This window comes from Nomascus leucogenys, chromosome 18, assembly GCF_006542625.1.
Source record: "Nomascus leucogenys isolate Asia chromosome 18, Asia_NLE_v1, whole genome shotgun sequence".
Classification (NCBI taxonomy): domain Eukaryota; kingdom Metazoa; phylum Chordata; class Mammalia; order Primates; family Hylobatidae; genus Nomascus; species Nomascus leucogenys.
This window is the reverse complement of record NC_044398.1, coordinates 92,402,289-92,428,848: the sequence shown is the minus strand read 5'-3', so window position 1 is coordinate 92,428,848 and position 26,560 is coordinate 92,402,289. Positions and strand designations below refer to the sequence as shown.

General features: G+C 50.4%; 2 protein-coding genes across 5 annotated transcripts in view; one reads left to right on the top strand and one right to left on the bottom strand.

The window, feature by feature from the left end:
• The first annotated feature begins 1,218 nt into the window (after positions 1-1,218).
• NUBP1 (nucleotide binding protein 1) lies at positions 1,219-26,433 on the top strand. Of its 4 annotated transcripts, XM_003269272.4 has the most exons (11): positions 1,243-1,308; positions 1,387-1,491; positions 4,570-4,703; positions 10,131-10,199; positions 13,256-13,288; positions 14,220-14,310; positions 15,401-15,555; positions 18,896-19,006; positions 19,297-19,399; positions 25,038-25,121; positions 26,127-26,433. In XM_003269272.4, exons 1-11 carry the CDS (start codon positions 1,290-1,292, stop codon positions 26,183-26,185), a joined length of 963 nt encoding a protein of 320 aa, XP_003269320.1. In that variant the 5' UTR covers positions 1,243-1,289; the 3' UTR covers positions 26,186-26,433. The 4 variants fall into 4 exon arrangements, with proteins under 4 accessions (XP_003269321.1, XP_003269320.1, XP_030654103.1 ...); XM_003269273.2 differs by lacking the exon at positions 13,256-13,288 and having other exon boundaries at positions 1,219-1,308; XM_030798242.1 differs by lacking the exons at positions 1,243-1,308; positions 1,387-1,491 and adding an exon at positions 1,658-1,966.
• TVP23A (trans-golgi network vesicle protein 23 homolog A) overlaps positions 26,309-26,560 on the bottom strand; it is a 50,027-nt gene continuing 49,775 nt past the window's right edge. Inside the window, exon 8 of the mRNA XM_030798244.1 lies at positions 26,309-26,560. The gene's annotated coding sequence lies outside the window, so the exon portion shown is untranslated.

Genomic DNA, 26,560 nt, shown 5'->3' with positions numbered 1-26,560 from the left:
AGCAGGCAGAGCTTGCAGTGAGCCGAGATCCCACCACTGCACTCCAGCCTGGGTGACAGAGCGAGACTCCACCTCAAAAATAAATGAATACATAAATAAATAAACGTTTCCATATTCTTAGTGTCTGGGGCTAGGTGAAGTTTGTTCACTCATTAATATTCCAGGTGCCAAACCTGTGAGCAATGACACTCCAGTAGCAATGAGCATTTGTGGCATCCAGATCTTGGTTTCTGAACTGTTGTCTGCTAAAAAGTAACCAAGGCTCCCTGAAGAAATGACTGCAGCAGGGAGAAGGGATGACTGAAATATCTTGTATCAGAAAGCAAGAAAATGCTCAAAGAAGCTGGATTAGTGCCCAAAGAACATAAGAACTGTCTTGAAGGGGCTTCACTGGCCACATTTGGGGGAAAAAAATTGACCAGAAATAATAATAATTTATTATAAAAGACACAAAAATCCAGGAATCCATAGTGAGTCTTCGAAAAAAAAGAAAAAAGAGAGGGTATAAAACTGATATTTATCTCATATATAATCTATAGCTTTATATATATATATATATAAATGCTGCTAAAATCAGAGTGAAAGGCTGATAGAGAAGATGGTCCCAGAGAGAACTTGTTAATTACAAATGGAAGAAGTTAACATTCAATGGTGAAATGGGGCAGATACCACCTTTAGCAATCGATCAAGCTTCACATTACCAAAAACGGGACAAATTGACATTATCCAAGTGTGTTCTGCAGGAAAAAGAAAAAACCTTTATCTAATTACGGGGCAAGAGGGAGGGGAGGATTAGACAAATCAAGAATATGGGATATTCTATTAGACAACTGGTCTGGACCCGTCAAAATTATCAACGTGATGAGACTGTCCCTAAAAAAGGAAGGACTGATCTGAATTAAAGGAGACCGAAGAGAAGTAACTCCAGGCAGTGAGTGAATCCAGCAGGGGAGGGGGTCTAACAACTGAAATTGAAATATAAACTGCCTATTGGCTAATACTGCATTGGCTAGTACTGCATCAATATTAAATCTCTTGGGTATGAAAATGGCACTGAGGTCATGAAGAATGGCTTCGTTCTTAGGAGATGCACTGCCGAAGTATTTAAGATAGGAAATCTCTGAAAGGAACAGACGTTGAGTCCCAGTCTTTCGGCCCAAGGTTCGCGCGTGCGCACAGCCCCCTCTTTCCGAGACTTATTTCGCGCGGCCGGAGAATCAGATTGTGCCCACAGGCGGAAATGCACGACAGCGGGTTCCGGTGACCACGAAGGCGGCAAAGGCGACGGAATGGAGGAGGTGCCTCACGGTGAGCTCGCGGAGGGGGCGTGGGTGGCGGGGCGAAAGTGTCGCGAGCTGCTCTAACTGTGGTCTTGTCTCTGCGCAGACTGTCCAGGGGCCGACAGCGCCCAGGCGGGCAGAGGGGCTTCATGTCAGGGATGCCCCAACCAGCGGCTGTGCGCTTCTGGAGCGGGGGCCACTCCAGACCCGGGTGAGAAAAGGGCAAGGCCTCAACAGGAACTGAGAGGCGCAGGCCCGGAAAAGGCGGGACGTGGGGGGAGGGGGCGGGATCTGCAGAATCAGTGACAGGGGCGGGCTAGAAGGTATTGTATTCGGAGAGGGGTGGGGCCCAGAGGGGGCGGGGCGTGGGAAGTGGGCAGGGTGAGGGAGGAGCTTGGAATGACTGACAGGAAGGAGGCCTTTGGAAGGCGAGCGCGAAGGACCTGGCGCGGATGGAGGGTGGAGACTGACCGGCGCGGAGTCGAAAAAGGACATTAATTAAGAGGGTCGGGGCCAGAGGTTTGAGTGACAGTAACCGACCGCAGAGAAAATGGGATAAGCTTCGAAGTCGGGGAGTCTTCGGACTTACATCCTGCCTCTGCCAGCTATTTTCTTGACACAATTTTCTTCCTTTTGAGGAGTGATTCTCCCATTCATTCAACAGAAATGTGTTGATCGCCTCGTAGGTATGGTGCTGTCCTGGGGACACAGCTGGGGATCAGGCGTGGTCACTGCGCTAGTGGAGTTTAGCTTTATAGGGGAAACAAACACGTGAGCTAGCACCTAAACCACCACAGCTTTAAGTGCTGTGAAGCACAGATTCCAGGATGAGAGGACCCAGGGAGCCTGCTCAGAAGGACCTTAAAAAGCAGGAGGCAGAAGGACAAGAATTTTTTTTCTTTTTTTTCCCCTTTTTTTTTAGACAGAGTCTTGCTGTGTAGCCCAGACCGGAGTGCAGTGGCGCGATCTCGGCTCACTGCAATCTTCACCTCTCGGGTTCAAGCGATTCTCGTGCCTCAGTCTCCCGAGTACCTGGGACTACAGGCGCCTGCCACCACAGCTGGCTAATTTTTATATTTTTAGTAGAAACAGAGTTTCACCATGTTGGCCAGGTTGGTCTCGAACTCCAGACCTCAGGTGATGCATCTGCCTGGGCCTCCCAAAGTGCTGGGATTACAGGCGCGAGCCACTGCACCTGGCAAAGGGGGAGAATCTTGAAGGAGTTCAGACAGAGACTTGGATTTGATTCTTGGGTCCATGCGGTGTGACCTTCAGCAACAGTCCTAACCTCTCTGAGCTTCTGGTTCCTCATCAAAAATGGAGACAGGCCAGTTGCAGTGGCTCACGCCTGTAATCCCAGCACTTTGGGAGGCTGAGGCGGGTGGATGGATCACTTGAGGTCAGGAGTTCGAGACCAGCCTGGCCAACATGGTAAAACCTGTCTCTACTAAAAATACAAAAATTAGCCAGTGTGGTGGTGCATGCCCGCTCTCGAGGCTGAGGTGGGAGGATCACTTGAACCCAGGAGGTGGATGTTGCAGTGAGCTGAGATCATGCCACTGCACTCCAGCCTGAGTGACAGAGTAAGACCCTGTCTCAAAGAAAAAAATAATAATAATGAAGAGAAAAATAGTTACCTCTGTCAATCCAAGGGAGAGACTGAACCGAGTCTCAGTGGAGGTTTATTGGGCCAGGGCTTGAGGGCGTGCCCTGGAAAATACAGGTGACAGAAACATCTGTGGCCTGTGCTCCCTGGAGAGGTTCCAGAAGGCTTGTGTTTATATATTTCGTTAAAAGGGGAAAAAGCATGCAGGAAAAAGTGCAGTAGGCCTTGAGGCAGGTAGTTACATTCTTGTGAGGTTTTAATTTGTGCCCAGTATATCTACACTATACAGAAAATAAACATTCAAAAGAGGGAGTAAAGGAAGAATTAATTAGGCAGACGTCTCAGGGTAGGAGAGGAAGGACGGATCTCACCCCGTCTTTGTTTGGCATGTGGGAAGATAAGCTTGTAATGGACATTGTCAGTGTGATGTTTAACAGACATCAGTAATAGGGAAGGAGTTAGACTGAGGTTACAGTCCTAAAGTTAAAGTTGACATGTCCTTGTTTATGGGAGGATACTCATCTTCAAAGATTTAGGGGCCAGCAAAGAAGTTCCTTAGGAGCAGCTTGTGAGGGCAGTCATCCCACGATGGAGATGCATGGGGCCTTTGGCCTTTCGCGGGGGTCTGGTTAATGTAGAATGCTTTGACACAGAGTTGGGAAGTAACAGCTGTCTGTTGATGGGGAGGAGGACAGCAGTGTTGGGAGGTTTCCAGGCTTAACTTTCACTTGAGTTTGGCCAGTCATGAGACTTTTTAATTTCCTTTATACCTCGTGTATTGTTTTAAGGATTTGAAATAAGATAGTTTCATTGGCAGATACTTAGTATGTGCCCGCTGTCTATCAGAGTTTCTCAACCTCAGCACTGGTGACATTTGGGGCAGGATCACTCTTTGTTGTGGGGGGCTGTCCGGTGCATTGTAGGACATTTAGCACAATCCCTGGCCTGTACCCATCAAATGCCAGCAGTACCTCTCCTGTGATAATGAAAAGTATCTCCAGGCTGGGCGTGGTGGCTCATGCCTGTAATTCCAACACTTTGGGAGGCCAAGGTGGGTGGATCACTTGAGGTTGGAAGTTCGAGACTAGCCTGGCCAACATAGAGAAACACCGTCTCTATTAAAAATACAAAAATTAGCCGGGCATGGTGGCAGGCACCTGTAATCCCAGCTACTTGGGAGGCTGAGGCAGGAGAATCGCTTGAACCCAGGAGGCAGGGTTGCAGTGAGCCAAGATCACGCCACTGCACTCCATCCTGGGCGACAGAGCAAGACTCTGTCTCAAAAAAAAAAAAAAAAAGAAAAAGAAAAGCATCTCCAGACATTACCAAATGTCTCTGGGGGATTTTGTCCCCAAGTTGGGGGCCATTCCTGTGTGCAAAGTTCTCTTCTGGAGCTGGGAATACAGCACTGAAAGCTTCAGACAGTTCCTACCTTTGTGGAGAGTATGTTCTAGTTGGGGGAGACAAACATGTAAACCAATAAATGAGACACCTTCAAGTGTGATAATAGCCTTATTTTCTTCCTAGCACTTATTTCTACCATTGTCTAAGAGGTATTTCGGAGGATCGTTTTAAACAGCCCCAGGACTAGGATTAGGACTTAGCTCTTTCTAGTTGACTGGAAGAATGACATTCGAAGTTTGGTCAGGGACCTCATCCCCTGAACTTTGGTTTTCTTTGCAGCTATAGAGGAAATCAAAGAGAAAATGAAGACCGTAAAACACAAAATCTTGGTATTGTCCGGGAAAGGCGGTGTTGGGAAAAGCACATTCAGCGCCCACCTTGCCCATGGCCTAGCAGAGGATGAAAACACACAGGTGAGACCTCCGGAACCACTGGGAGATGCTCGTTTTGTCTGAGGGTCATGATGGCTACTAAATAACTGAGTCCTAGGCCAGGCGCAGTGGTTCATGCCTGTAATCCCAGCACTTTGGGAGGCCAAGGCGGGCAGATCACTTGAGACCAGGAGTTTGAGATCAGCCTGGCCAACATGGCAAAACCTTGTCTCTACTAAAAATACAAAATATTAGCTGGGCGTGGTAGCGCAGGCTTGTAATCCCAGCTGTTCGCGAGGATGAGCCATGAGAATCGCTTGAGCCCAGGAGGCAGAGGTTGCAGTGAGTCAAGATTGTACCAGTGTACTCCAGCTTGGGCAACAGAATGAGACTGTCAAAGAAAAAAAAAAAGATTCCTTAGACTAAGTTGAATTGGCCTCTTTGGAATCTCAATCCTGCAGAGAGCAAAGAAATGCCCAGTAGTCAAATGAAGCATTTCATTGGATTCCATAGCCAAGAAAATGGCTAGCAGATGTATATCTCTCCTTACATGTGGATAGTTTGTTACATTACGTTCACGCTTCTTTTTCCTCTTTATTAACCCCTTTTTGCTTTTCTCTAAGCCGGGGACCTGCAAACTATAGCCAGTGGGCCAAATCCAGCCCATCTCCTATCTTTATGGCCTGTGAACTAAGAATGTTCACATTTTTGAAATGTTTTTTGTTTGTTTGAGACAGGATCTCACTCTGTCACCCAGGCTGAAGTGCACTGCTATGATCAGGACTCATTGCAACCTCTACTTCCTGGGCTCATCAAGCTATCCTCCCACCTCAGCCTCCCAAGTACCTGGGACTACGGGTGCTTGCCACCATGCCCAGCTACTTTTTGTGTTTTTTGTAGAGGTGGGGTTTTGCCACGTTGCCCAGGCTAGTCTTGAACTTCAGCCTCGGCCTCCCAAAGTGCTGAGATTATAGGCATGAACCACCGCGCCTGGCCTAAAATTGCAATTTTTAAATTAGTACCTAAGTACCTACATATGATCCTTGATTTTGCCCACAAAACCTAATAATATATTTTTTATTGGCCCTTGTGGAAAATGTTTGCTGGCCCTTACACGAGTTTATTCATTTCCACCCATGTATACAGACGAGCATGAAAACTCAAATTACCCACTGCTGCCCTCTGGATCTCAACTTTAATAAAAGGGGTTGTGGGTCGCTAAGAACACACACTCTGGAGTCAGACAGCCCAAACTCAGGTCCCAGCTCCTTCTACACCACTGCTGTGACCTTGGGCAAGTTACCAGGCTTACTCTGCCTCCGTTTTCTCATCTATAAAATGGGACTCCGAGGACTGAGTGAGATGGCACATGTAAAGCACTTAGCATGGGGCCTGACGAATAGTAAATGCTCAGTAGATGTCTGTGATGGCCGCCATTTTTATTACTTTATTTCACTCACTGGATATGAAGGGATGATGATTACATCTGCCTTAGAGATGAGTTTGTAGCCTACCCAAGGTATAGTACTGGGCAGATTCAAAATACACTTGTTAGGCCGGGCATGGTGGCTCACACCTGCAATCACATCACTTTGGGAGGCTGAGGCAGGCGGATCACTTGAGGTCAGGAGTTCGAGACCAGCCCGGCCAACATGGTGAAACCCTGTCTCCACTAAAAAATACAAAAATTAGCTGGGTGTGGTGGTACGCACCTGTTGTCTTAGCTACTCGGGAGGCTGAGGCACGAGAATCGTTTGAACCCAGGAGGCAGAGGTTGCGGTGGGCCAAGATTGCCCCACTGCACTCCAGCCTGGGTGACAGACCAAGACTCTGTTTAAAAAAAAAAAAGTATATAGATACACACACACACACACAGATACACACTTGTTGATTCATCATTCTGTTAGTCAGCAATCTCTTGCCATTTGAGGGTCAAATCTGTATTGGCCTAGTGGGCTGGCCAAGAAATCTGCCTTCTCAGAGTGTCTGTATCGTTTAGAATAATCTTCGCTTTTTGAAGCTGTCAGGAATATTCCTGAACAGCTCACTGGAGATGGGCTTTCATCTCACCACTTGCAAGTAACCACTTGTGAGTAGACAACTGTTTATATCATTCACTGTCATGTAATTACGTTCTGAAGTCTTTGCTGCATGCCTGTCTAGACTTTGCAATATATAGAAGGAAAGCACACCATTCAGTGTGGAAAGATGTCTAGATCAGCTCTATTTATGCAGCGGTGGTTTAAAAAAAAAAAGAAGTCAGCATTTAGGAAAGTGTGTTTTCCCCAGGCAGACATACTCATGACAGTGACATCACTATCTGCAAAGTGTCAACACATGGAAAATGCTGAATATATCTTGATTAAAGTCAAGCAGCACAGATTTCTCCCTGCCCTAAATCCAGCAGGATGGTGGGACATGTCCTGACCCTTTTCTGCCTGCCATCTGGTGGACGCTTGGCTCTAACTCTATGCAAGACCATTCCATGTTAGCGCTTGAGGCAGGCAGGTGCCTGTCATCTCATTGGCACAAAGGGCCTTGGCTCAAGACAGAGTAGAATTACAAAACACCCCTGACGAGTCACCGGCTGCCCAGGGAGTGTGTAAGTTGTGGTGAAGGCAGAAGGAGCCTCTGTAGCATAAGCCTGAGCCATGACACAGCCAAGAGTCGCACACTGTCTTCCACTGCAAAAGTCACCGACTCCCAGCCTGGGCTACAAAGTGAGGCCCCTGTCTCTACAAAAAATAAAACATAAAAAAAGTTAGCCAGGCGTGGTGGTGAGCACCTGTAGTCCCAGCTACTCAGGAGACTGAGGTAGGAGGATCACTTGAGCCTGGGAAGTCAAGGCTGCAGTGAGCCGTGATTGCGCCACTGCACTCCAGCCTGGGCAACAGAGTGAGACCCTACCTCAAAAACAATCAATAAATAACAAGTCACCAACTTCCATAAATTAAACTTGTTTTGTTTGTTTTTTTGAGACGGAGTGTCGTTCTGTTGCCCAGGCTGGAGTGCAGTGGCGTGATCTCAGCTCACTGCAACCTTCGCCTCCCGGGCTCAAGCAGTTCTGCCTCAGCCTCCGGAGTAGCTGGGATTACAGGCGCGTGCCACCACACCCAGCTAATCTTTGTATTTTTAGTAGAGACAGGGTTTCACTATGTTTGCCAGGCTAGTCTTGAACTCCTGACCTCAGGTGATCCGCCTGCCTCAACCTCCCAAAGTGCTGAGATTACAGGCGTGAGCCACCGCACCCAGCCACCATAAATTAAACATTTATGATCTTTGTGATCTGAAAGGCAAACTATCATTACAAGGTCAGCACTAGGTGCTGACTTGGTGAGGGGGTGAGCAAAAGAGAGCTGTTTAGGGTGGCTCCAACATAGCTGTCTCTTGGCTGTTCCATCCATTCTGTCACACAAGCCAAAAAGGCGCTAGGCCCCTTTCCCTGTCTCCTCCAACCTAGGTCAGCACTCGGGTCAGCACACTGAGTGTGCGAGGCCCTCCTCTGGGTCTTGGGACTGCAGAGCTGGGAGGGGCCTTGATGACCCCGGAGCACTCGTCTCGCAGATCAGAAGCCCAGACAGCCAAGGCTTAGAAAGCAGAAGCAACTCATGCAAGGACTAAAAGTTAGGACTAAATCCCTCTTCCCCTACCCTCCTCATCGGGGCAGTTTGGGATGCTGATTAAAGGAGACGCTTTGGGTCCCAACAGCCCTGCAGCGTCTCCACCTCTGCAGCAAACACAGCCTCTTCCCATCAGCTGCAAACGTAGGTGCAGAGGTCCTGCTGGGAGGAACGCAGGCGCGTTGCTCTCAACTTTGCTTTTCTGGCCTAACCTAAGCAAAATTAATTGGACAGATTTGGGGGTAGTAATAGGATCAACAGGAAGTCTGAACAGACAGGACCCAGGGCCGTCCTGGCCATCTGGGTAGCAGGAGCTTGTCAACAGCCTCCCAGGCCTGCCACGGGAGTGAGTGAGTGCGCTAGATCTGCTTCTCATATCCTTACATCATTTCGCTCAAGATTCACTCCCCAAGGCAGTGAAATTCCTCTAAAGGGAATTGATTAAATTGTTCCCTGAAGGAAGGGCATGGAGACAGAGTCGCTAGAAACCTGAGAGTATCGAGGAAAGTCTGTATCACAGTCATAGTGATAGTGTCATTTCCCCGTGGATCATTGACACATCAGTCCCATGTATCAAGGTCCAGAGAGAGAAAGTCAGGTTTTCCGATGATGTCGTTCTGCTGTTCTCCTCAGATGGCCCCATAGAGGGCGCCTGAGGCCAGCGCTGGTCTGTGGATGGCGTTTTCCCATGCACACGTTTGAGGCAGCGCTGGGTGCTGAGGAAGTAGGAGGCTGGGTTTGTTGAGAGGATTGAAGAAAGAGGCAAGAAACTAATTCGGAGCAAGTTAAAAAGTAACCCAGAGGTGCAGCACTTTGGATCCGCGTCATTGCAGCTTTCAAGATGAATACTAGCCCTGTTCTCAGAAGGTTCCTGAAGGCCGCCTCAGACCTCCTGTATCAGAGGGGAAGGCTTGGGGTGGAAGGGGTCGCCTGAAGCTGCACCTGAGTCACAAGTAAAGAGCTTTTCCAGGTTTCCATCTTACTTTAAGTTTCTGTTTTGAAAGTTTAGCCTAAACCATCATTCACCTTCAGGATCAAAGGAAAACAGGGCTTGGTCAGGGTTCAGCTAGAGGCTCCACTCTGGTCCTCCACAGCAGGCCCGTCGTGTACTGGAAAGAGCCCCAGTTGGGGCCGAAAGACCTCAGTTTATGTCCCAGCTCTGTTCCCTGCTTATTGAACTGGTCCCCTCTGAACCTCAGTTTCCTCCTCTGTAAACCAGAGATAATGATACTTACCTTCTAGGCACATGGCTGCCTCAGCCTCCCAAAGTGCTGGGATTACAGGCGTGAGCTACTGCGCCCAGCCCCCAATATTTTTTTAATACATTCATATTCTGCTTAAATAGGCTAGACTTGGCTTGTATCTGAGAGTCCTGAACAAGGTAGGATGAGTTTGAGAAAAATTTTAGATGCAGAGACCAAGACTTGGTGAGGGGGTGAGCAAAAGAGAGCTGTTTAGGGTGGCTCCAACATAGCTGTCTCTTGGCTGTTCCATCCATTGTCTCACACAAGCCAGAAAGGCGCTAGGCCCCTTTCCCTGTCTCCTCCAACCAAGGCTCAGTAAACAAGGTCTGAGCCCGAGCCTCCAAGTGACCTGACAGCCAGGTCTGTAGATCACCCTTGAGGAGCTCAGCCCGGCCGAGGGGTAGGGGAATGGGGGCATCAGTGTTCATGAACCTTGAGATCAGCATTAGGACTCTCCCTCAGGAGAATCTGATGGCTCCAAGTTTGACCCAGTTTCTGTCTTCTCCCCTGTCCTTTTCCTCTAACCCCGCTCCCCTCCCAGTTGTGCGTATCTGGAGTGTGTGCATTCAGTTATATAACCGCTTTGGTCTCTTCTTGTTCCCCAGATTGCTCTTCTAGACATCGATATATGTGGGCCGTCGATTCCCAAGATAATGGGATTGGAAGGAGAGCAGGTAATAGCCGGTTACAGAACTCAGGAAATTATCCTCTTAAGGCAAACTCTGTAGCACTGAACTGTCAAACCTCAACAGAGAGGCATGCAGAGCCCATAAAGGTTTTTTTGTTGTTGTTGTTTTGTTTTGTTGTTTTTGAGACAAGGTCTCACTCTATCACCCCGGCTGGAGTGCAGTGGTGCGACCTCAGCTCACTGCAACCTCCACCTCCTGGGTTCAAGCAATTCTTGTGCTCAGCCTCCCGAGTAGCTGGGACTACAGGGGCGTGCCACCACGCTCAGCTAATTTTTGTATTTTTGGTAGAGACGGGGTTTCACTGTGTTGGCCAGGCTGGGCTCTACCCCCTAACCTCTAGTGATCGCCTGCCTCAGCCTCCCAAAGTGCTAGGATTACAGGCGTGAGCCACCGCACCTGGCCCGTAAATGTTTATGTGGACATGAGGAGCTCAGATACATGCTCAGTGGTCCATCTGTCTACTTTTAACAACAACTGCGAGTCTTGGTGGGGGAGGGGCGGGATTGTATATGAAGTCTGTCTACACCATTGGAGAAGTATTGGTTTCGATGCCTCCTCAGAGGGGAAGGGAAACAGCCAGTGAAATGCAGAAGTAAGACACGGAAATTTAGCTCTGACTGGGAACATTAGACCAGGGCTTGCTAGGGGTCTGTACCCTGGAAGCAAGGGAATGTTTCTGCCCTTGTGGTCTCCCCTGGGGAACTGAGACTGCAGGGCGGGTGAGCGATGTGGGCTGGGGGCAGGGCTGTAGCAGTCTATGTAGTTGCTGGCCTTTTCTTGCTAGCAAGAAGCCCTCCAGGAGAGGATTCCCGCAAGGGCAGTGCATGGAAGCTGGGGCTGGGGGTGCTGGGATGTCCCAAGAGTCTCAAGATTGGTTCTTTCTTTAATTAGTGCCAGGAATGCATTAATCCTGTTCTGCAGATGCAGTGATGAACAAGGTCCGTGAAGACCCCTGTCTGGGTGGGAGAAGGCAGGTGCTAGATAATGTGAAACCAACCCAGAGTGAGGAGATAGACAGTAGGGAAGGGTCAGAGGGGCTGAGGGGTGATCAAAGGTGCCCTCACTGAGGGATGGCATTTGAGCAGAGGGTGACGGGAGGGGAGAGCTGGGGGAAGAGCTTTCTGGGCTAAGGGAGCAACTGCATGGGCCACTGACGCAAAGTGTCCTTGTGTCCTCAGTGGAGTGACTGCAGGGGCTGGAGGGTGGCCCGAGGCAGATGGGGCCAGGCCTTGCAGGCACTTCTAAGGCCTTGGGGTTTGCTTCCGAAGGAGTAGGGAAGGAGAGCGATGGCATCCCTTAAGGCTTAGTCACATACCCCAATGGATTTGGTAGCACACGCCCCAGTGAGGGTATAAGCTACTGTCATCACACGGAATTATTTCATAGAAACAGAAAATTTTAAAATAAAAGAAAACAGAAGTTTCCCCATTTTCTTCTCCTGCACTATTGGATCATCCTGTTTACCCCTCTTTTAAGACAAGTGGACTTAGCAAACGAGTATAAATAGGAATGAATGGTTTTGTGGGGGTTATTTTATTTTTATTTATTTATTTTTTTGAGACGGAGTTTCGCTCTTGTTGCCCAGGCTGGAGTGCAGTGGCGCGATCTCGGCTCACCGCAACCTCCGCCTCCCAGGCTCAAGCAATTCTCCTGCCTCAGCCTCTTGAATAGCTGGGATTACAGACACGCCACCAAGTCCAGCTATTTTTTGTATTTTTAGTAGAGGTGGGGTTTCACCATGTTGACCAGGCTGGTCTCAAACTCCTGACCTCAGGTGATCCTCCCGCCTCAGCCTCCCAAAGTGTTTGGATTACAGGTGTGAGCCACTGCACCTGGCTGGGTTTCTTTTAATAGAACTTCGAAGTCAGTCACAGAGGACCACATGTTGTATGATTCCACGTACATGAAATGTGCGGAGTAGGTCAGTCCACGGTGAGGGAAAGTGGATTGGGGTCCCCTAAGGCTGGGAGGATGTGAGAGAGACTGTGGGGGGTGGTGACAGCTGAGGGGTATAGGGATTCTTCTTAAGAGTCATGCAAACGTTCTAAAATTGTGGTGACTGGGTACAGGGGCTCACACCTGCAATCCCAACACTTTGGGAGGCCAAGTCGGACAGATCACTTGAGGTCAGGAGTTTCAGACCAGCGTGGCCAACATGGTGAAACCCTGCCTCTACAGAAAATACAAAAATTAGCTGGGCATGGTCGCGGGCACCTGTAATCTCAGCTACCTGGGAGGCTAAGGCAGTAGAATCGCTTGAACCTGGGAGGTGGAGGTTGCAGTGATCAAGATCACGCCACTGTACTCCAGCCTGGTCGACAGGGCAAGACCCCATCTCAAAAATAAAAATAAAAAATAAAATTGTGGTGATGGTTGCACGCTTGTGACTGTACAGAAAGCCACTCATTCAGTGGGTGAGTCGTATTGTCTATGAATCATGTCTCAGTAAATCTGTTGAGAAAAGTAAGGCTTCATCAAGAAAATTAAACTTTCAGTGTGCACTTTGTGTGCTGCTGGACACCTGCTGGGAGGAAGAGGTCTGAATCTTGTTGCCCCAGGGAGCTCCCCTTTGACCCCCAGCCCTTGCCCTTGGGGGCAGCGGCTGGAGCTGATTCGGGACAGGTTCTGAATCAGCTGTTTTGCGAGAGCTCATTCCCTTCACTCCTGTGCTTTTACAAAAGCCACCTCATTGCTCCACAGGTACCTGCATTTTCTCATCAGTCCCCAGCTGATTTTTATCACTCTTTTAAAATACCTTAGACACAACATCATATTTGAACTTGAGTAACTTTGGTTCCCTATCTAGACACCCAAGTAGAGTTTCCAAATAACCCAGCTTAGGTCGCAAAGGGAGTTGAGTTGCATCTTTATTTCCCACGCCCCAGCTGTTCACCTCCTTTTAGGAATTTCGTGGTACCATGTAAGACAATGAATTATATTTTATAAAACCATCTTCTTACTTTATACAATTTGTCTGCGCATGAAATGTGACCAGAGTACATGATTTCTACTAATGAACATCATTGCTCATGTTCACACAGGTTCACCAGAGTGGCTCAGGCTGGTCTCCAGTGGTGAGTTTTCACCTCTTTGCCCTATTTTCACAGTAGTATGTGGTTGTGTGTACATAATGGGTTTGTGGTTTGTTGGTCCATGGGTATTTATTGGGGTACTTTTCAAGGCACAGAGGATGTGATTAAAACCAGTGATTGGCAGGCTTTTTCTGTAAAGTGTGGGACGGTAAAGATTTTCAGCATGTGGGCCTACCTTCCCTGCTGTCGTAGCACAAAAGTAGTAATATGTAACTGAACAACTAGGACGGTATTCCAATAAAACTTTATTTACAAACACAGATGGTGGGCCAGATTTGGCCCTGAAGGCCATAGTTTGTAAATCTCTGGTTAAGAGAGTTAAGGAGTCAGGGTGCAGTGGGTCACACCTGTAATCCCAGCACTTCAGGGGGCCAAGCCAGGCAGATCAGTTGAGGCCACGAGTTCGAGACCAGCCTGGCCAACATGGCAAAATCCCATCTCTACTAAAGATAGAAAAATTAGCCGAGCATGGTGGCACGCACCTGTAATCCCGGCTACTCGGGAGGCTGAGGCAGGAGAATTGCTTGAACCCAGGAGGCAGAGGCTGCAGCAAGCCGAGATCGCACCATGCACTCCAGCCTGGGCAATAGAGCCGGACTTCATCTCAAAAAAAAAAAAAAAAAAAAAGTTAAGGAGATGACATTTACTTATTTTCGCTGAGTTCCCTGTCATTGCCCTGTCATTGCAGCCCATGGACATACAGCGCCTCTTTCAAATCCCCCAACATGGTACCCTTTTTTTTTTTTTCGAAAAATGATTTAGGAGCAAAGAGTGAATACACTCATAGGTCATATGGTAGTTTTGTCCTGAAAATGTTTTTTTCAGTCAGAGCTCAAACAGAAGACCTGGGGGAGGGCCTCACTGTGTGGTTTTGAGTAAAGCATGTCTTGCCCTCCCCCTGTTCCCTCTGCAGTACCTGGAAGACAACCTGGGGGTGATGTCAGTGGGCTTCCTGCTCAGCAGTCCTGATGACGCTGTTATCTGGAGGGGACCCAAGAAAAACGGTTTGCCACACTGCCTCTTTTTGTTTCTCACATTCTCCCACAAGCACTGTGGCTCTTGGCCTTATCTGCTCCCTGTCCTGCCAGTCTCAGCCTGCTGGACTTCACAGTCTCTTATTTTTAAGCATCCAGTGCCTCTTTCTTCACTGGTTGAAAAGAGCTAATAGAAATACCAGTTTCCATTACATAATTATAAATATCTGCTGTGAGTTTTTCTCTCCTTAAAAGCTATAGAACCCTGGCTGGGTGTGGTGGCTCACGCTTGTAATCCTAGCACTTTGGGAGGCCGAGGCAGGCAGATCACCTGAGGTCAGGAGTTCAAGACCAGCCTCGCCAACATGGTGAAACCCTGTCTCTACCAAAAACATAAAAAATTAGCCAAGCACGGTGACACATACCTGTAATCCCAGCTACTCGAGAGGCTGAGGCAGGAGAACCCAGGAGGCGGAGGTTGCAGTGAGCCGAGATCATGCTGCTGCACTCCAGCCTGGGTGACAGAGCGAGACTTTGTCTCAAAAAAAAAAGCTATAGAACCCTGAAGTTATTTTTATCATGGTTTTATAGTGGCTTATTTGGGTCAGAGAGGTGAGATCAACAGCAGGTTGATCTGGTACTGAGACTAAGGTAATAATGTGAAAGTGTTATCAGGGTAAGCTTGAGCCTCAGCACTATTGATATTTTGAGCCAGATAAATCTTTGTTGGGGGAGGAGTAGACCATGTTCTACATCATAGGGTGTTAAACAGTGTCCCTGGCCTCTAGCCACAAGATGCCAGTAGCACCCCCTACTGTTTTTGCGACAACCCAAAATGTCTCCAGGCATTGCAATTCACTCTCAGTTGAGAGCCACTGATTTACAGCATAGACCAAAGGCACAAAAAGATCAGATCATGCTTCTCCATGAGCTGGGCACAGTGGCACCCACCTATAGTCCTAGCTACTTGGGAGGCTGAGGTGGGAGGATTGCTTGAGCCTGAGAGTTCAGAGCCAACCTGGGCAACATAGCAAGACCCCATCCTTTAAAAAAAAAAGAGGGAGTTGAAAGTACAGAAAAGAAAGGAAAAGTAAGCATCCCTGTGGATTCCTCTTTCTAGGCATGATCAAGCAGTTCCTCCGAGATGTGGACTGGGGAGATGTTGACTACCTCATTGTGGACACCCCACCCGGGACATCGGATGAACACCTCTCGGTCGTCCAGTACCTGGCCGCGGCACACATCGATGGAGCAGTCATCATCACCACTCCCCAGGTGAGCAAGCCCCCAGCTGGAGCTGGGTCCAAACTGTGCTCCACACTGCGAGATTTCTCTCCCACCTGCCTCTCATACTCTGGTCTCACCAAGGCTCTTCCCAGTGTGTGTCCCACAGCTGCATCCGATGTGGATCTGCAGAAAACTCTTGTTAAAAACTTCAGCCAGACACAATGATTCACACCTGTAATCCCAGGACTTTGGGAGGCTGAGAAGGGAGGATCACTTGAGCCCATGAGTTTGAGACCAGCCTGAACAACATAGCAAAACCCCATCTCTACAAAAAATATTTTAAAATTAGCCAGGCATGGTGGCTCGCGCCTGTAGTTCCAGCTACTTGGGAGGCTGAGGTAGGAGGATCATTTGAGCCCGGGGAAAGGAGGTTGCAGTGAGCCATGATCACGCCACTGCAGTCCAGCCAGCGCAACCGAGTGAGGCCTTGTCTCAAAAGATAAAAATAAGAAAAACTTCATCTTTGGTCTAGACATTTGCAGCTGACACCCATTCAACAATTTGTTTTTTTTAGTCCATGGATTAAACAATAGTGGGTCAAGAATGCTTTTTGAACTTTCCTTGAGGAAACTAGGGAAACCACCAGTGCAGTTATAATTCATATTGTGCTGCCTGGCCCCGTCAGCCCTGCCGTGTCCATGTGTCAGGTTCCCCAGCCTACAGTGGATTTTCCATTTACATCGCGGAATGATTTAGGCAATCTCTCCAGTTTTCAACAGAACCAGCTGGGTGCAGATAGGGATTTCGGGATAAGCCACTGGGTGCCTTTGCTCCTTCCTTAGGGACACCCAGCGACCCTCTGTAGCAGTCACCTAGTGGCTGTGCCCCAAGGCCCATGGTGAGCCCGAGCTGAGAGGAGAGCGATAGGAAGTTTCCTCTCTGTAAGCCCTGCAGAGAGCAACTGCAGGCAGGACCATGATGCTATCCATCTCGGGGGCCTGAGAAACCAAGGGCTCTTCTCCATCTCCACAGTTACGCTTGACTTCTCTTCATGACGTTCTCCTCCACACTTAAGAAAGCCCAGCGAAGGAGGTTTAATTTGATCTTACTGGCCACAGTCAGTCAGGACTACCCACAGTCTCACCCTTATCCAGCACTCACTGAGCTCTGACTCTGACATGCCAGGCACCAGGGCAGTAAAAAGGCCTGGCCCTCCCTGGTGGCCCCTGTGGCTCCCTGAGGAACACAGGTGCTGGACACCGGCATGAGGGTACAGCCAATGGAGTGGCAGGCCCAGCGGCCATGGGAAGGGTGTCTGGGTCACAAAATGGTGCAAGATTCGTGTCCACTGTGGCATCCTGCAAGAGAGGGGACATGGGGGCGCACGGAGGAGCAGGACACCAGCTGGGACCCTGGACTGGAGGGAGGATGGCCTGGCCTGGGTGATGGCAGTGGAGAGAAAGTGGATTTGTCCTTAGGAATGTTTTCTGTCACATTTTTAAAAAGTGGTTGGTGCTGGGCACAGTGGCTCATGTCTGTAATCCCAACACTTGGGGAGGCCAAGGCAGGCAGATCACTTGAGGTCAGGAGTTCGAGACCAGACTGGCCAACATGGCAAAACCCTGTCTCTACCAAAAAAATACAAAAATTAGCCAGGCGTGGCGGTGGGCACCTGTAATCCCAGCTACTTGGGAGGCTGAGGTAGGAGAATTGCTTGAACCCGGGAGACAGAGGTTGCAGTGAGCCGAGATCACGCCACTGTACTCCAGCCTGGGTGACAGAGCAAGACTCTGTCTCAAAAAAAAAAAAGAAAGAAAGAAATGAGAGACTGAGTCACAGCCCATTGACTTTCTAGCTGAACGCCTCTTCCTCTGCATCCCAGCCTCAGTGCCAAGAGCCAAACAGGCATCTCAGGAAAAGAACAGGCCCAAAGCTGCAAGCCTTTCGGGCTCACGTGAGTGGTGAAGCCCCAGGTGCTAAGGAGTCCCTACACCTGACAGTGACAAGCCACAGCAGGACTTGGGCACAGGGATCTGTGATAACATTAACTGAGGAAAATAGGGAGCCACTGAGTGGTGTTGTTTATACACAGTAATCACATTGTAAAAACTCAGAGTTTAGAAGGAAATGCAAAGTTGTCCACATTGGGCAGTATTCCTTATTTCCTTTTAGTCGGTTGTTTGTGTTTATAATTATCTAGGGCAGGGATCGGCAAACTTTTCTGTAAAGGTCCAGATAGTAAGTAGGCGTTGTGGACCCCACGGTCCCTGTCCCAGCCCCTCAGCTGTGCCACTGTGGCATGAAGCAGCCACAGACGGTGCCTAGAGGGATGGGCATGGCTGGTTCCAGAGGAACTTTGTAAAACCAGCCAGATTCAGCCCCCAAGCTGGGGTTTGCCAAGCTCTGGTCTAGAAAACAGTGCACACTCTGGCTTAATATAGTATAGTATAGGGACATGGAGCATGCAGATGCATTAAAAGGTCATTTTCAGATAGGCACAGTGGCTCATGCCTCTAACCCTAACACTTTGGGAGGCCAAGGCAGGAGGATCACTTCACACCAGGAGCTTAAGACCAGTCTGGGCAACAACCATCTCTACAAAAAATTAAAAAGTTAGCCAGGCAGAGTAGCACATGCCTGTAGTCCCAGCTACTCAGGAGGCTGAGGCAGGAGGATTGCCTGAGCCCAGGAGATCGAGGCTGCAGTGAGCTATAACTGTGCCACTGCACTCCAGCCTGGGCAACAGTGAGATCCTGTCTCTAAAAAAAAAGTCATTTCTTTTAGGTTGATTTCTTGCTATTTGGCTGTGTGAGAAGTAAATAGCACCTCAAACAAACAGGGCTTAGCACTAGTAGGCACTAAATAAATATGGATGTGGCAGAGGGCATGTATTAGTTCATTTTCACACTGCTATAAAGAACTGCCCGAGACTGGGTAATTTATAAGGGAAAGAGGTTTAATTGATTCACAGTTCCGCATGGCTGGGAAGGCCCCAAGAAACTTACAATCATGGTGGAAGGCAGAGCAGGCACATGTTACACAGTGGCAGCAGTGACAGAGAGAGTGTGTAGGAGGAACAGTCAAACACTTACAAAACCATCAGATCTCGTGAAAACTCACTATCACGAGAACAGCATGGGGGAAACTGCCCCCATGATCCAATCACCTCCCACCAGGAACTGCCTGTTCCTGTAGGGATGTAGGGATGATGGGGATTACAGTTCGAGCTGAGATTTGGATGGGGACACAGAGCCGAACCCTATCAGGGCAGAAACCTCTAAGGCTTTATGATCGCAGATCCACTGCATTGCAGTCATCCCCTCGGTTGCACAGACATTCCCTGTCTCTCACTTTGATGCTAGAATCACTGGTCTTTTTACCTTGGTAGGAGGTGTCACTCCAGGATGTCCGGAAAGAAATCAACTTCTGCCACAAGGTGAAGCTGCCCATCATCGGGGTGGTGGAGAACATGAGTGGCTTCATCTGTCCTAAGTGCAAGGTGAGGGCGCGTGGGACCGCCAGGCGAGCCCAACAAGATCCTGCTGTCATGGTTGAGGAAGTGATCGGAAGGCTGCTCTGTAAACTGTTTCTGCTTTCCCTGTCATTTTGGGAAGTGGAATCACAATTAAAATCCCTTTCTGCTGACTAAAGGAAAGTCCTTTAGGTGTTAAGTGTTCCACATTCAAACTAAGCCTTTTTTTTTTTTTTTGTAAGTTTCTTTAAAATGTGGTCCATCCTTGTGATTCTGCAAAAAAATTATGTTTCCTCCCCTTTGAATTTGCCTTGCAGAAAGAATCTCAGATATTCCCTCCCACGACTGGGGGCGCGGAGCTCATGTGCCAGGACCTGGAGGTTCCTCTCCTCGGCAGAGTGCCCCTGGATCCACTCATAGGTGGGTGACCCCGGCGTGGGGCGGGACCTCACTCCTCAGTCAGCCCCACAGGCATGGGTCAGGCACAACAGGGGGCGGCTACGGAGAGGGGCACTGGAAGGAGGAGGGTCAATGGGGCGCTGGAGCCAGACCCACCCTCCAGCTGGCACCCCAAGAGGCCACCGGCAGAGAGGCCGAGACCCCTGCGGGCAGGTAGCGGGAGCAAGCAGGCCTCAGGCAGAGGGGTGAGGCCTGGAAGAATGAGGTAGAAGTTGGTGAGGGTGGTGGTGGCAGGGGACTGAGGAGGGCGCCCGATAGAGGGGCGGCTCCAGGGGATGGGCATGTGTCCGGGTTACAGAGGAAGGCAGCCTGAGGTGAAAATCCCTCAGGAAGAGGCCCAGCCTCCTGCGCCCCGAGAAGCTAGCACGGCACAGATGAGGCCCCTTTGTCTCCAACACCGGGACAGACGGGAACGCGGATCACTGGCCTGCGAGCAGGGGCCAAGTTCCCAGAAAATGCTCTTCTTAAGTACCTGGGTCCCCCAGGATCCCAAGAGATGCCCGCTCCCTGAGTGGCCCTGGGACTGAAGGAGGGACGGGGGTTCACGTCTCCACCCACACTCCCCCCGGGCGCCCACTCGCCGCGGGGCACTGGGCAGGGCCTACACTCGAAGCTGCTCGCCCAGGAGGCTGCTGTCCCCCAGGACCGCGGAGCCAGGCGGGCCGCCGTTACTGGGGCCCTGCAGTGGGGCTCCTGTGGGGCATCCAGCACTCGCCTTTAGGTCTGAGGGGAGAACAGAGAGAGAAGGCTGGAGGGGAGGCCAGGATCCAGGAGTGCCGGCTGCACCCATGCCTCAGAACTTCTACTCCATTTGTCAGGGAACCAAGGCCAGTGCAAGGTGTCTGTGCGGGACGGGAGCAAGGGGCTGGGCGGGTGAAGAATGGCCTGGCCAGGAGACGGTGGGGGCCGCGTGCTTGGGGAGAGGGCGGGGCCGTGGAGAGCCTGGAGGTGGGGAGGGTGGAGGCCACGTGGGGAGCCTTGGGGAAGGGCTGCAAGGGGAGAATGGGAGCCTGTGGGAAACGGCTGCCAGTGTCAGTGAGTGTCAGTGTCATGTGCCTGAGAACAGGAGGCTCAGGGGTGGCTGCCCTGGGATAGGGGTTCAGGATGAGGCCCTGGGTTACAGCGTTGGTGTAGAAAGGAAGGGACACACACAAGAGAGAAAGTGACGGCATCTGAGGGTCGAGGTTGGCCCTGCTGCCAGTACAAGTCACCTGGAGGAGGGTCCGTCCCTCAGAGACAGTGAAGCAGGGGTGGTAGAGGGAGGCCAGGCCCTCTGGGGTGCTGCAGCTAAGGGGCTCGGGGGCTCAGGTTGTCAGCAGGTTCTGGGGTTCGTCAGGAGAATGTGGTTCATGTCCGCGCAGTCGAGTTTTGAAGCCACAGGACGTGGACAGGATTGCCAAGGGGCCGTGCAGAAAGCGGGAGCCAGGAGGACAGTGTTGGGGAACGGCTGCCTCGAGGAAGTGGTAGGGGGTGGCGTGCGAGGGCCACTCTGAAGATGGGAACAGCCCGGGAGAATGCCAGAGACCCCATGTGCCCAGGAGGCTGTGTCCCCAAATGCTTTTTCCCTTATTCCCACATCCCACAATACTTCTCTGCCATGTGGTTTCCCCAGCAACATGCAGAAAAGTACAGCCGCTTTCTCAACCTGCCCCAGCATTATAAAACACTCACCAGGCAGCTTTTGCAGTGGCCAGAAGTGGTGATGAGAGCTGCCCTCTGAGGCCCCTGGAGGCAGCTGGGCTGCATGAATGGATGTGATTGGGGACAGGAGCTTGCAGCAGCCCAGGGCACATCCATTCCTGCCAGCCTGCACCTCTGCCGCAGTTCAGCTCTGCTGAGATGGGATTGGTGGGCAGGACATTTGTCAGGGGAAACATCTGTGGGAGAAAATGACAAGGGAGAGCGTTAGCCCACAATGAAGGAGCGGGGGAAGGAACCTATCAGCCCGAAAGAGCATCCCGGCCCACAGGAGTATCTCAGCCCATGGGAGCATCCCAGCCCACTGGAGCATCCCAGCCCACTGGAGCATCTCAGCCCACTGGAGCATCTCAGCCCACTGGAGCATCCCAGCCCACTGGAGCATCTCAGCCCACTGGAGCATCCCAGCCCACTGGAGCATCTCAGCCCACTGGAGCAACCCAGCCCACTGGAGCATCTCAGCCCACTGGAGCATCTCAGCCCACTGGAGCATCTCAGCCTGTTGGAGCACCTAAGTGTACTTTACTTTTCAGCATCTCAGTCTGCTGGAATATTTGTCTGTTGGAGCATCTCAGTCTGCTGGAGTGTCTTGGCTGCTGTCGAGGAAAGCTGGGCACAGCCACCAGGGCATTCCTGAGCCCACTTACCCATCAGAGGGGCTGCATCTCCCAGAAGCGTGCCTGCCCGAGTGCCATGCTCGTCTCAGTCACTAGCTAGGAGCAGCCTGGGGGCGGCATTGCCTCAACACCAACGTGGTGATGGATTTTGGAGCATGGCAGCTGCTGTCAGAGATCCAAGAGGTGTGTCCTTATGGCCATCACAATTGCCACATTTTCCAAGGTTTAATGAAGAGCTAGAAATCTATATCCTTACCCAAAGTCTCCGGATTACTAAATGATAGCAATTAACTCCATTAAATACACACACACACACACACACACACACACCATGCTCTAGCCTGGGCAACACAGGAAGATACCTCGTCTCTAAAAAAAAAAAAAAAAGAAAAACCATTCACCCAGTGTGGTGGCATGTGCCTGTGGTCCCAGCTACTCAGGAGGCTGAGTTAGCAGGATCACTTGAGCCCAGGGAGGTTGAGGTTTCAGTGAGCCATGATCGCACCGCTGCACTCCAGCCTGGGCAACACAGCAAGACCCTGTCTCCAAAAAAAAAAAAAAAAAAAATGGCATGCTTGCTGACCCACCCAAATATGTCCATGGGCCCAGCCACAGGCCTGCCCTTGCCATTGTCTGACAGATCCGGAAGTGACCTTGGGGCTGTTAGATCCTGATGGGGCTTTTCTTCCAAAGAGCCACCAACCGCCATCTTCCCACCTCCCTCACACCAAGCCCTGGCATTGGCCCTGGTCTTTCCTTTCAGGGCCACTTTTCACAAAGAAACAAAAGTTCCAGGTGGTTCACAAGAGCTAATTTCAAAGCAGAGGCGCTGCCAGTGACAGCTGCGGGGCTCATTCTGAGCTGAGAACATTAAGTGCCTTCTAGTGGGCATGGTCCTATGTGTCAAATGGCACATTGCAGAATCTCACCTTGAGGGGAAACCACAGATAGCAAGGCCAGGGAGTGCCAGAAAGGAAGGGGTGGTTAACACTGTCACACACCCAAGAGGGTGGAGTGTGAGGGCCAAGTGACAGATACGCATCTGGCAAGGTCACTGGGGACAGAGTGGAGGCAAACCCACCTTCCTAGGAACAGACAGGAAGGCATGAGGACAGCACTTCAGTCTCCTCTGGGGACATGGTGGCAAAGAGTTACAGATGCCAGTGCTCTGGTGCTGTGGGTCCTGGCCCCCGTGTGCTGAGGATCACAGGAAGGGCTGGCCTCAGAGCCCTGCTCCGCCACCACTAGCTGTGGGACTTGGGCTAGTCATTTACCCTCTGTCAGCCTCGATGGCCCTGTGTGTAAAATGCAAGTGACAGTGGTGTCTAGTGAGAGGGATCTGCCAGGGTGGGGCGAGAGGATGCCTGGGATCTCTTGGAACAGGGCTGTGCTCACACCAGCTGTTCTGATAATGCTGCCCGTTCTTGGAGAGGTGGGAGCCCAGGGGGAAATGGAGTTAGGATGGGAAAACGCTAGAGCATGTTTGTGTGTGGGGGCTGGGGAGCCCTCTGGGGAAGGGAGACCTGGGTGAAAGTCAGGGACAGAAAGTAGCCCCAGCATGACTATTCTGGGATCCCCAACCTCCCAGGTCTGGCCCAGCGAACGTGCACTCAGGGGCCTCCCTAGCGAGTTCCACATGGTCTCATGGTCCCAGTGTTAACGGCAGAGGGTGTCCAGGTTTTTGGTGTCTGGAACAAAAAATTGGACAAAACGCACAAAGAAAGGAAGGAATGAAGGGATTTATTGAAAATGAAAGTCGGCCAGGCGCGGTGGCTCACGCTTGTAATCCCAGCACTTTGGGAGGCCGAGGCGGGCGGATCACGAGGTCAGGAGTTCGAGACCACGGTGAAACCCCGTCTCTACTAAAAATACAAAAAAAAAATTAGCCGGGCGTGGTGGCGGGCGCCTGTAGTCCCAGCTTCTCGGAGAGGCTGAGGCAGGAGAATGGCGTGAACCCGGGAGGCAGAGCTTGCAGTGAGCCGAGATCGTGCCACTGCACTCCAGCCTGGGCGACAGAGCGAGACTCCGTCTCAAAAAATAAAAAGAGAAAATGAAAGTCAACTTCCACGGTGTGGGAGGAGAACGGTCCTGAGAATAGGGGCTCAAAGGCCCCATTACAGAGTTTTTGTGTTTAAATGCCCTCTACTTGAGGTACGCCCTAAATAAACAAAGAGGATGAAGTAAAGTTACAAAGTCATTTACGGCATACGTCCTATGGAGAGGACATTTCCTGTTACGGCTCAAGTGCGATTTGGCCTTATGTTCCCTGCCTGCAGACCCTATTTTCCTGCCTCACTGGGCCATCTGGGCTCCCCATCTCCCACCACCCCCTTCCCACAGTCTTCTTGGACTTCCCTGTCCCACAGGGTGACACAGTAGTGAAGTTGAGGAAGTGATGAGTGCAAGGTAGGAACCCCTCCTGGGGTTCACCTGAGGCTGTTGACCGGCCATGGGCAGTGCAGTCACTTGCCTGTTTCTCCAGCAGCTCAGGGCCTGGGGAGTGGGCAGAGCAAGCCGATGGCAGGTCCAGCCATGACTGGGGGCTGGCAGGGCAGACTGGAGGCGAGAACACCCCCAATGACCCCAAGCCCCTTGTGTCCTGTCCACCTGGCTCTGGGATAACATGGTCCTAGAGAAACGGGTGTGCATAGGAGGGGACTGGAACAATGGCCACATGGCAGGGAAAGACTAGCAGACCGATAGACACCAGCACAGATGACCTGGAAGATAAAATTATACACAGACAAAGCAGCAGGCAGAATGTGTGTGCCATGTGCTCCCATTCGTATTTTAGGTATATGAGAGTGTGTGTATGTGTGTGTGCACACATGCGAGCGTGCACATTTATATGCACATAATCTTTCTGGAAAAACACCTAGAACACTAGTAGCCCTTTTCGGACTTGGCCTTTCATGCCATATCCTTTTGTATTCTGTACTTTTTTTAACCATGTGCATTCATGATCCTTTCGCTCAAAAGCTGATCTCTTAAAATGCAGACTCCTGGGCCCATCTGGAAGCTGCTGAATCAGTTCTCTGTGGGGCCCTGGAACCTGCATTTTCTGTACACCACCTGATTATTTAGCCAGCTGAAATGCTGGCTGGGGACCCTGCTGGAAGGAAGGTCCCTGAGACCCCACTGGTCTTTTCTACTTTGTTCTTCATTATGAGTGAAGCGGGCTCAAGATCTTCCCATTGTCACCAGCACGGAAACAGCCCCAAGATCTTGTGGCCACTCTGTTTTCCTCTTGGACTGAATTGTCTTCCGTTTGTTTCATTTTTAAGGTAAGAACTGTGACAAAGGCCAGTCTTTTTTCATTGACGCCCCAGATTCCCCAGCCACGTTAGCCTACAGAAGTATAATTCAGAGTAAGTATTTCCATGAGTACTAAATGCAGATGCCTGTGGGGCAGGAAGCAACATAAAGGAGCCAAGGGTGTGGGGGGTGTGGAAGGACGGGTGGGTGGTGGGGTCTGTGATGACCACAGAGTGGCCCCCATAGCCAAGGAAGCCAGGAGTCCATGAGAAACCTCTCAATGTGTGGGTGTTGTGAATTAATTCATAGTTTAAAGAACATGGTGAGGGTGAAATTTATGGCTTAGGAAATACATCCCAATAAAGCGATAAAGTAGTTCATTTTTAAAAGTAACTGATAAAAAAAAAAGGCCAGGTGCAGTGGCTCACACCTGGAATCCCAGCACTTTGGGTGGAGGAGGCAGGCAGATCACTTGAGGCTGGTGAGGAGTTCGAGACCAGCCTGGCTAACATGGAGAAACACTGTCTCTACTAAAAATATGAAAATTAGCCGGGTGTGGTGGTGTGTGCCTGTAGTCCCAGCTACTCAGGAGGCTGAGGCAGGAGAATCGCTTGAACCTGGGAGGCGGAGGTTGCAGTGAGCCGAGATCGCGCCACTGCACTCCAGCCTGGGCAACAGAGTGAGACCGTGTCTCAAAAAGATTAAAAATAAAAACTTTGGTGAGCCAGACCAAACCCACGTGCAGGCCACATTCAGCCAGTGGCAGCCATCAGAGGCTCCAGAGTTAAGGCAGAGGTGTGTTTGTTAAAGCTGTGGTCTCTGAGTTTGTGGCTAGGTTTTACTTGCCTAGAAGAATGTCAAGGGTAAGGAAACAGCACTCCCAGAATCCTCCATCTATAGATGGTGTGAGGAAGGCCTCAGCCATTGGTTATGACCAAGATGGGTAGTGTGAGGTATTCCGGTCACTTTCAAAGACTCGGCATCACAGACACGGCTTTTTATGGAACTAGCCAGAGGATTCCATCCCTGTCAAAACACAGCCCTCCCCAGCACAGGACAGGGCTGTCAAGGGGTAGACAAGCCATTTAGCACTCTATGCCTGTGGTCTTGTTTTCCAGGAATCCAAGAGTTTTGTAATGTCCATCAGTCAAAAGAAGAGAACCTCATCAGTTCCTGAAACCAGAGGCTGTTCAGGACCAAGCAGTTACGGAGCGAGGCACTCACTGGGCAGCACATCCAGCCAGACCCGACCAGCTCCAGGATGGGGCGGGTCACAGCAAAAAGGGACCAGATGCTGGTGTGGTCCAAAGCCACTTTCTCAGAGACACTTTAATCATTGAGTATTTGTACACTTTTCTTTAGAACATATATAAAGGGCATTCTCTACAAATGTGCCGTTTTAAGAATAAAAACCCCTCAAACCTCTCCCCTGAGGCCTGTTTCACGTAAAAAACAAACGGGTTGTGGGACCGTGGGATTCTGCTGTGTCGGAAGCTTAGTCGATTGTAGAAACTCCTGTTTAAGCCATTTCTGCCTCTGAAGATAAGAAAGC

Excerpts from the sequence above, each read along its gene's own strand:
- NUBP1 (XM_003269272.4), top strand. Across the intron at positions 13,289-14,219 it reads GCTCAGGCTGGTCTCCAGTG|TACCTGGAAGACAACCTGGG; the intron begins GTGAGTTTTCAC and ends TTCCCTCTGCAG. Across the intron at positions 19,400-25,037 it reads GCCCCTGGATCCACTCATAG|GTAAGAACTGTGACAAAGGC; the intron begins GTGGGTGACCCC and ends TTCATTTTTAAG.